Source organism: Pungitius pungitius, chromosome 1 (genome assembly GCF_949316345.1).
Source record: "Pungitius pungitius chromosome 1, fPunPun2.1, whole genome shotgun sequence".
Classification (NCBI taxonomy): Eukaryota; Metazoa; Chordata; class Actinopteri; order Perciformes; family Gasterosteidae; genus Pungitius; species Pungitius pungitius.
The window spans coordinates 10,183,358-10,193,934 of record NC_084900.1 but is presented as its reverse complement, the minus strand read 5'-3'; the positions used below and the strand labels follow the sequence as shown (position 1 = coordinate 10,193,934).

Below are 10,577 nucleotides of genomic sequence, written 5' to 3'. Positions count from 1 at the left end.
CGTTAGTATTACTCAAGGTTAACATCGGCAGGAGGGAGATTCAACGAAGTCTAACACGATAGACTGAATGTTCCCGTCGGACTGGTTTGTCAACTGATCAGTGTGCATCGTCTATTTTCTCCATGTTTTATTGGAAAATGTCTTTACAAAGTCATTTTGACAAGCAGCTGCACATCATTAAAAAAAAAGAAAAATCGCTTTCTCTGCTTGGACAGTTTTGGACTGAATATTTCAAACTGTTCCAAATATAGACACAGTACATACACAATGCAGAATTCACTTTACAACCTGGCAACATATTATGTACATTTTGCTTAAATATTATTCATCTGTTAAATACAGTGTAGCACTTGGGAAATACTGTAAATAACCAGCGAGTGATGACGGTCTTATTACAAGTACATGATTACTTAAAATGGGGAAGTATCTTGACAAGGCAAAGCACAAAGGCACTGGATGTTAACCCACATAAGAGGAGCTCTTCACTTCCTGTACTGAAGTGCGTATCATCACACAGCTGCGCTCCGCGTGCATCAGCCCACCTAAACTATTTTGTTTCTCTCATTTTACCAAAGCTCGGAAACAATTTGTATTCCTGATCTTTTCTTCTCTGGTGTCTCATTATTTATGACATTGTTATCTCCAAAATATTTGTATTTACGTACATTCACAATGTAACGAGCTTCTAAAACCAAGCAAAGCCCTTAGGAGCAGCTTTATCGCACAGATTCGACTAGACCCTCAAAGTCCTTCCTTTCTTTAACTCAGGAACTCGCTGAGAAGGAAATAGTCATGACAATAAACAGGGCGGTCCCTTTGGCTTGAAGATGCTGCTCTTTACGTCACTTGTCTGTTCATTACAGCCAGACTGGAACGCTCCACCCTCCTACAAATTGAGTATGGAAAAAGACAAATGGAGGAAGACTGATGCAGTGCATAGATCTGGAGGGAAGATGTTGCAGAGAGAGGAAAGCAGGAGGAAAAAAAAACTGCTGTAGCACAGTCTCTCCCTGTGAAAATCAACGGTTGATCCTGTAGTTTGTTGTAAAGGCGGGAGGGAAAAAAGGGAAAGTGTGGCCCGAGTTCGCACATAGCCGACATGCTGACATTTAGTTGGTGTTGCCTGAGCGACACATTCTCTGAAACACTGCTGCTGTGGTTTCACTACGATCCATCTCCTAGGGGGCTTTCTCCCCACCTCATCCTGTTCAGGTCTTTATGGGGGACGTGCGGGGCCGAGGTCAGCCCAGGTTGGTGGTCGTCCCGCTGATGGCACGGAACACATGGAGGGAGTTTTGTAACAGTGAACGCATCATATCCTCCTGGTAGATCTGGGAGAGGAGAAAAACACAGTTCACTCTTTAATGCAGAGTTCTCAGCACACACACCCCTCCTCCCACGGGGAGAGGGAAGATTGACATGAGATAACATCTAAATGCACAGCGAGTGAGATGTGCAATGACATGCAAAAAAACGAAAGACACACACGCACCTCTCCTCCCTCTGGGAGAGTGTGGATTGACATCTAAATGTACAGTGAGTGAGATGTGCAATGACATGCAAAAAAAACAAAAAAAACAAGGCCTGCTAGCGCAATGCATGTATGGTTTTATTTATGTCCTTTTTTTTTTTTTAAAAGGTCAGCACTCACTTGACAGGTCCGTAAGGACAGCTATTGAACTACGCAGGTTACAATAACACTGACCGTACTGAACTATTTGATCAGGCTCATCTAGACACGTCATCAAGGTCATTCTAATCTCAAATCAAAGGCAACTTTTTAATATGCACAAAATGGAAACAAGTTTTAAGCGTTTAGCGTCATGTCCATACAGGCCTCCCTCCAAAATCGTCACGGTACTGTAGAAAACTAACGGCTGCTGTCAGTTTGTGGATGGCTCCCACGATGAGTCATGAGTGGTAAACAAACCGGAATGCCAGATCTTTATTTCTTTTATCTTCATCAGAGCGTTTGATGGTGGCGGTGGATAAAAAGGGAATGTGACCATAAATACATGATGTGTCTCCTCGAACCCCACCATGCCACCATACCAAGTGAACTGCCGAAAAAACCCACTCACGTTTAGTCTACATGTATACATCTGGTTTTATGTCGGATAGTCATCAAATATATAATTCAACCATTTAAGGCCATTATAGTCACATCTGCTAATTCAATATCCTTGTTTTCATCTTTTCTGTATCACTTTAGCCCACTTCAGTCTTCGGCTGACTCGTGAAGCTGCCAACACTCTGCTGCTGATTTACACAGAACATCACATTCTACCTGCGATCTACACAGTTTACTTCTTCTGTTTAAGCACACAGAGAAAGACACAACTCTTCTTCTGCATGGCTTGACACAAGCCATCCACCCAAGTTTGTTTTGGCACCACTGAGGTAACAGTAGATCTATCACCAGGATGTACTTTTGACATGTGAAGCCATGCAAATGTTCCGGACACTAAACATTATTTGGTTATGGCCATGGGTCATTTGCATTGTTTTCAATAACACATGTGGTGCCAGCGTTGGCCACAATCTTGTGTTGGGGTTTGTGCCTTGTTCTTTTTAAATGTAAAGTCCCTGACCAAAGTCTCGTCACAAGGTCAGATTTTAGCAAGGCAAAAGTTTTGTCGCCTACAGAGAGTATTTGAATTGAACAAATAATTGACTTCAAATACAAAAATATGTTGCATAAGATCAGTGAATTAAGCAGTGGTGCTGTGAGATCCATATTTAATATCTTGTATGACTTCCATGAGCTTGAAGGACTGCATCCATGCGGTTCGACAATGATTCACACCATTTATTGATGAAGTCATCAGGGATAGCAAAGACCGCAGTCTTGCATGCCTCCCAGAGTCCATCAAGGTTCTTTGGTTTCGTCTTCCATGCTTCCTTTCAATTGTACCCCAGACATGCTCAATGATGTTCATGTCAGGTGACTGGGAGCACCTTCATCTGCTCCGCCTTGAGGAACTTTGATGTAGTGATGGAGGTATGCGATGGAGCACCATCCTGTTGCAATATTTGACCCCTTTTACGTTTGGGACTGTAAGAAGTAGCTAATATTTTAGGCTAATGATATTGCCTTCCACGCTGCAAATCTCTCGTACAATCCCCACTGGATTTAACCCCAGACCATGGTTTTACCGCCACCAAATGTAACTGTTTTCTGGGTGAATCTCGAATCCATGCGGGTTCCAGTATGTCTCCTGCAATATTTGTGGCGGCTGTGATGTAAGCGAAGATTCATCTGAGAAATCCACCATCTGCCACTTTTTCAGCATCCATCCTTTTAGCAGTCTGTGGGCCTTGGCAAAAGCCACACGTTTTGTTTAATTGCCTTTTGTTTAGTGCCGGTTTCTTGGCACTGATTTTGACTATGGGGGCCATTTCGAGACAGAACTCTACGAACCGTCCTGGTTGACACGGGGACTTGAGGTGACCGGGTGGAGCTCTGCTGCAGTGGAAAAGGATCTGGCCTTGGATCTTCAAGGCAACAAACGGACCTCCCGAGCAGTTGTCTTGCGGGGTCTGACGGACCGAGGCTTGTCAAAAACATCTCCAGTCTCTTCAAATATTTTTCTTATTCTTTGTACTTGATGCCAAGACAAAATGAAGATGTCAACCACGTCAGCAGTAGATCTGGTCTTCAGCCTCTTGATAATCAACGCTTTGGTCTTTTGGTGGATCTTAGGCATTTTGAAGGTTTTCAGCAGTTTTGTTTGGCAACAAAAAATTTCAAAAGCTGTTGGGATTGAAATGAGTAATTTCTTGTAAAAAAAATAAAAGAAAATGTATTGATATATTTGAGGGGCACTTAAGGTCAACATGTACCCAAGCAACAAGACTTTTGTCAAGGACTTTTATGGACTATTATGATCTGCTGAATTTGACCTATTCATTCTCTTTTTTCACACTATAATAAATCCTTTTTCTGCATATTTACTATTTGTTTACATTAACATAAAAAGGTGGGAAATAATAAATCATGGTTTAAAAAAGGACAAAAAGGAGCTTCAAGACACTCGGTGATCACATTACCTGTTTTTCCCTTAAAGCTAAATGCCAGCACAATGGAGAGAAAAGGGTATACCAGTTATTTCATTCAACTCAAAGCATCTAAAGGGATATCAAATGTCAGCAGTCAGAACAATGCTGTTGCAACACAGCCACTCCATATTGTACTGATGGGAAGAGAAGAAAGTACACATCATCATTTGCAATAGCTACGCACTTCCTCGGTTTCAAATTATTGCAACAAGATATTAGAGACATGGTGCCCCTTGGGAGAATATGCTCAAATCTATTAACAAAGACTTTAAGAGCAGAAAAGCACATGATGGGAAACTGTTCATTTATTCCAGGATGTTAAATAGCTCCCGCAACTCATTACGACTCATCATCAAGACGTTTCAGAGAGATCTATTTTTTTTTCCAGGCACAAATACATTAACGTCGCTGAAAGCTTCTAGAAACCACCTCAGGCTACTTTTAGGAACCGTAACCAGCAGGGTAGGTGCGGTGGTAATGGCTCTCTCTGGGCCAGTGATGTTGTAAAGCAGGGGTGTCATTCATTTCAGGGTCGGGCCAGATACTGCCCACTTTGACCGAACGCGGGCCAGAGCATTAAAATCATAGAGGCGTGTCACTAAATATCCAACCGGCGAACGGTACAGCCGCCGGGCGGGGGGGTGGCGGATGTGGCCTGCAGGCCGCAAGTTTGACAAAGGTTTACTGCTTGTTGCTCTGTTACCTATTCGTTCAAATACAGCGCAGAGCAAAAAGGTTGCTATGTTTACAAGGAAAGAAAGGAACAAATTACTTTGTGTGTGTGTAGGTTGTCATAATATTGTTGAACTTGTATTGTGTGGTGTTGTTTTGAAGCCATATGTCTTGATTCTGCTTTAGACAATAGAGGGATGGGTTTCATTTCCCGACCATAAAATGTGTAACAGGGGAGTACACAGAAATCCCACAGAAAAGTTGATAGTACCTGCTCATGGATGATGTCAGATAGCTCCTTAACCAAGTCTTTGAAGTTGGCCTTCAGGCCCTCATGGTACTCGAACTGGTCCTCTTTGATAATACGCTCATTTATGTCCAGAGCTATACTGCAAGCCTGGACAAAACACCTGCAATCATCAAAAATGAAATGAAAAAAAAAAACTATTTATCAAATCATTCAAAAATAATTTTTGGCCAGCAACAAAGAAGAAGGAACAACACAAGATATGCAAATAATAAATTCAAACAAGAACCAACAGGCTGAAACAGTACCTGAATATGTCCTTAAGGTCTTTCATTTTCTTGAGGCCTGACTGGTTGATTTTGCTGTCATCCAGGAATGCTCTGGCGTAGGCCATGGGACCAGCATTCACCTGGAGCAAAACATGCCTGAGTGTTGAGCATTCCTGTCCTCTGATCTGTGCTCAGATAACCGTTGGCACGTAACATTTGTTCTTCTTCACATGACCCAAATACTGCTCCCAGCACAGCCTTGTGCAACAACTGTGGTTTATGTTTCTCCTTTTTTTTCAGATTGTCTGGCCAAGATTGAGTTGTACAAAAATATTGAATGTCATAAAGGGGATTTTTTGGGAAGACAAGCATGAGAAAAAGACGGTTGATCAGCAGTGAGATCTCATTTTCTCTTCTGCCTTTCCTAGTAAATAACCGGGGAGGAAAATAAAACTGCGACAAAAAATTGCCACCATCTTTTTTCACCATCCTAAATATGCGATCTGGGCGTGATCTGATTACCAGGACATTTGTTAATGGAGCAGTTAGTTTCTTATTTGTTGATTCACTCAGCTGTGTCTGGGTGTGACCTTCACCTGCACGGAGACGCATCCCTGCAGTTTGAGCTGCAGTTGGATCATGTCCACCTCCTGGCTGGAGCAGAGTTTGGTCAGCTCCGCCGTTCGCGCCTTCATCTCATCTATGGCCACGTCCACCGGCTTGAGCTCCACCTGCTTCTCCCCCACCACCTGCACGCGCTTCTTCACATACGGGAATGTGTTGGCAGCTGGCGATAAAGAGGACAGGCAAAACTGGTTGTCTCTCGCGTGCCAATTCAACAAGCCGCTATAAAACAAGCATGTTAATGCTTTTTTAAGAAGAATGTTGCGTACTTGTGAGCACACTCCTCCTCTTGCACTGCTCCTCCACCCCGCCGTGCTTTTTGCCCGACAGCGTGTACGGTGTCTCGAACACGAAGCGGTTGATGTTGTGGCACTTCTCAAAGTCGGTCTTCTTCTCCGGAGCCTCCTTCTCCTCAAAGAAGGGCTTGACGAACGTCACCTGGATGTAGGCGAACTTGGCGTCCAGGTCTTTGGGATTTACCTGTGGGACAGCAGTCACCTTGAGCAAAGTAGCCCTGCAAATCCCTGCATTTCAGAGCCGCATTGAGATCATTTGGGCTGTGACTTGCTGAGTAGTAATTGCTATCAGTCTATCAGCAACCTTTATTTTCCTGTATTATCCCAAGGTAATAAAAACACCCATCTTCTTCAAAAGAGTACTACAACACAGGTACTATCAAGACTATAAACTACTATCACAACACAGCAGTCAAAGAAATCCATTTTCAGCTTGTCAACAGAGACGTCACAATGATGAAGAAACTGACACTGTCTAAATGGCTTTGATGCTAAATGACTTGTCATCTCTGTCTGCATCTCATTTGCATTCTCATCAAGGCTCTCTACTGTAAACGTCTCCGTCCTTCATTCGCCTAATGCACCTTGTTGGAGTCCTGAATGATCTTGACGTTTTCCGGCCCAAACTTTTCGCCATAGAGTGTTTGCAGCCGCTGAGAGATCTCGGACAGGCCCGTGAGTTTCGGCTCTTTGTAGACGTACTCCTTCCCGTCCTCCTCCTCAAAGAAGCCCTGCACAAAAAAAATATATGCTCGCTCAATAAGTGTAATATACGTATATAATAAGTGTGTTCAGTTACTGGTGTTTTCAAAAGAAATTAAAGTATCCAATTAAATGGGGTATCTCAATTTATTCTGAATTGTTTGTTTATGTTTTTGCGTTTGAAACAACGAGTTTGCAACATTTGCATGCCACATTTCCTGAAAGCGTCTGCTTACTTGTCGTGTCACTGGCGCTATTTGTTACCCAACTTTATTACTTCCACAGGCTGGAACCTGTTAGTTGTGCTAAATGCAATCTTTGCATGCCGAGTTACTGTGTCTCTCTCTCAGTTGCATTTTCCAAACAAACATATACAAATAATATACACATATATATATATATTTTTGCATAAGAAACCACAAAAAACAAAAAAACAATCATACATTTGTATTTCCATAGCCGTAGCAACATAGCTGGACTCCACCCAAACAAAACAATATAGAGCAACAAATGGCAGTCCTCACCTGTCCATGCAAAGCCACTCTGAAGTAGGTCCCCAGCATCCTCCGTCCCGAGTGTATGACCTCCATTATCTTGTTGTAGGCTCTGTGCAGAGTGTCGTACAGTCGACTCAGTTTCTGTGTAAAAAACGGCGAGACAAATGGCGTCACAGTGGGTTCTATTTTTTGATTGTTTATTTCTTTTTCTTCAAACAAACATGCACATGCGTTACGGTTACTATATATATGTTACATCTCAACAAACAAACAATAATTAAAGTCATTTTCACATTAGATTAGTCTATGAGCCCAACTACAATTTGGCGACCTTGTTTCTCCTCCAGAGTGGATGTTTAAAGGCCCAAAGCCTCTCTGACCCTAAGCTTCCCCCAACAGGATGCAGCAAGGAAGAGCTATTCAAAGCCAAGCTGCCTTATCAAGGAGTGAGAGTGAAATTAAATGTAGTTGGAATGCGGTTTCATGTTGTCAATCGAGGTCCATTTACCCGCGTTGTGAGTGCAAGTCAACAAGTGAAATAAGCCCGGAACTTTACTGATGAGTGGAAAATGAGTAAGGTAAACGTTACACGCGTGTATTTATATGAAGACAAAGCAAAGTCCTGACATAGATGGATTACTTTGCAAGGACAGGCTAGAAACAGTGGCAGTTTGTTTATGTTCATCAGGATATCTGTTAAGAGTGCGTGGCGATGATGTACCGGTACCTCGTACTCGTGGCGCTTCTCGTAGACAGGGATGATGAGTTTGGCAATGTGCGTGATTAGCTCATAGCGCTCGGCTTTCCACAGGGCCTCCACGCACACCTCGAGGTGTTCGACCAGGACTTCCTAAAAAGGGTTCGGAAAGGAATCTCTTTTTATCCACATTAACATTACCATGACAATAAAATATCAATACATGATGATTTTTAATTTGAGTGCCCATGAAATTGCTTTTTCAATAGCCAAGTTACAAAAAGTATGGTTTTTTTGAGGACGTTAAAGATCTCACAAATATGATTTTTCTTTTTTTCTTGGCGATACAAACAATTTTTTTTTAACATCACTGCTACATTCAAGTGTGGCGTTTAGATACCAGCCTGAGTGGGTATGAAAATGTATAAATCCATGACAACCAAGCCATTTGTTGTCAGTCAGTTAATAAATGGGTATCTGGAATGACTTCGCATTGCTATTTGCAAAGGAAGAATTCATGTGACGACGGCCACACCTCAGTGTAATAGACGTCTTGCATTCCAGTGTCTTCCCTCATGGCAGCTTCCTCTTCAATATTCAAGGTAATCTTCTTAAAAGCTGCAAGGCCACTGGGAAACAACTCTGATGAAATGCAAAGACAAGTAAAATAAACATGTGGAAAATACATGTCAACCACAACAAAATAAAGTGACCGTAACCCATCTTTGGTTTCAAGAGACATGTATCATAGAAAAAACTAAAATATAACTTGCTGGTTTGAGACAACCTCCTATTAAATCACATGATAAAAGACTGCCTAGTCACTGCTGCTTGTTGTCTAGATGCCAAATTTTTTTTTAGAGAGGCCGCCAAGCTGCCACACACCCAATAAATGTCTTTGTCCGTTGACATTCCTAAATAATGAAAAAATACATTTGTTTGGTTTATACTATAATGCCTCTGTGCTGCAGTCTGTCGAAGGTTTGAATACTGTATCCAACAACAGTGAGTCTACAAACTGGCATGTCCATGTGATAATCTTCCCGGACAAAGCGCTATGAGGAAAGCACTTCCTGGTGAAGGTTGGGTATTGTTAGTCATGTTTAAGGTTAAAGGGACAGTTCACACCAAAATCAAAAATTCATGAATCATGTGGTGGGTCTTAATGAAATGTCTGTAACATACTTTGGTCAAAATACCACAAGGATAATTTAAAACAGCACACATTTGACCCTGTCTAAAACAGCCCTCCACAGAGTGACCTGTTTTGAGTGACCTATGCCCTCTCCCCTGTGCAGCCGACCACAGCACATCTTGATGGCTTAATTTGCTTAATGCTGCTAGCTAGCTATTCCAAGTGTATCCGAGGATTGCAAAAACAAATAAAGTGCTTTGGAAAGTATCGTATTGTAGCGACCCTGTTCACGTCACAGTTTGGGTTCATGTCCCGTTTTATTTTGTAGTTTCACGTCTCTCGTGTCCCTGGGGTTAACTTCACTTCCTGCCTTGTCCTGTCATTCCCTGTCTGCAATGTCCATGATTGTTTTCACCTGTGTCCAATCACCTGCACCTCCTCTGTGTATTTAAGCCCCTTGTGCCCCTTATCGCGTCATTGCATGTTGTGGGTGTCAATGTGTCTACTAGTCTGTAGTCCTCGTGCCATGTCAAGTGCGTACTCTTGTCTATTGTTAATTCCTGGTCCCCGTCTCATCTATGTATTTCCCACCCTCGGCTTTCTGGATTCTTTGAGTTTCGAATTTTGAGTTCTGGGATTTTTGAACTTCTGACTATTAAACTATATTTTGTTCGTGCAAACTCCGCACCCGAGTCCTCCTTCCTGACACGCCACCCCAACCGTTCTGACAGTTCAGGAGTGTGTGTGTGTGTTAGCTCTGTGTGTCACGTCATCCCCCTCACTCCGGCGTGAGTCACTGTAAATGCTAGGCAGGGGGCGGCCAGTGATTGGGGGAGATCAGGTAGAAGTAGAAGAGTTCTGGTTAATAACAGAGTAAGAAACAGATTATAGAGATAGCGTGGGGGGAGGGAGGGTCTTCTCACTGGTACGTTCTTTTCGCCTCCGTGTTGTGGGTGAGCCTCTACACCCAAGATGTTACAGTATCTATAGTGATTGTAGGGGGGAGGCCGTAGTGGAGAGACTCCCATTTCATAGTGACGAGAGAATGAGAAGAAAGCTCATTCTCAGTCACTCAAGCATGACGTTTCTGACGTACAAGAACCATAACAAATTGTGGGAGTTGTGTTTTTCTCCAGGGTTTTGGGGTCGGTAAACATGCCAGATACCCGAATTAACGTGTAAAAGCACTAAAAAGGTCCCCTTTAATGCTGGACACATTGCTTAGTGATTACTTAGTCTAGGCCATAATTGAAGTGGAAAGCATTGTTTGTGCGTGCATGCGTGTGTACACAAACACAATAGATGGGCGGAGGGCCTTACTTTTCCTGTACAGGTACTCTGCAACCAGTGCAGCCACATGGACGTAGCACATGGCCGCC

The 10,577-nt window shown here is 42.8% G+C and overlaps 1 protein-coding gene across 2 annotated transcripts in view; it reads right to left on the bottom strand.

The window, feature by feature from the left end:
• Positions 1-109: 109 nt before the first annotated feature.
• Positions 110-10,577, bottom strand: part of dock11 (dedicator of cytokinesis 11) — a 53,989-nt gene continuing 43,521 nt past the window's right edge. For both annotated transcript variants that reach the window (XM_037479476.2, XM_037479477.2), the window contains 10 exons: positions 10,519-10,576; positions 8,599-8,705; positions 8,094-8,216; positions 7,394-7,507; positions 6,752-6,898; positions 6,141-6,351; positions 5,844-6,034; positions 5,287-5,387; positions 5,003-5,141; positions 110-1,331 (listed from right to left, as the gene is read on the bottom strand). In XM_037479476.2, the coding sequence (XP_037335373.2) occupies positions 1,242-1,331; positions 5,003-5,141; positions 5,287-5,387; positions 5,844-6,034; positions 6,141-6,351; positions 6,752-6,898; positions 7,394-7,507; positions 8,094-8,216; positions 8,599-8,705; positions 10,519-10,576 (1,281 nt within the window). In that variant the 3' untranslated portion in view covers positions 110-1,241. The remainder of the gene's footprint in view (positions 1,332-5,002; positions 5,142-5,286; positions 5,388-5,843; positions 6,035-6,140; positions 6,352-6,751; positions 6,899-7,393; positions 7,508-8,093; positions 8,217-8,598; positions 8,706-10,518; position 10,577) is intronic.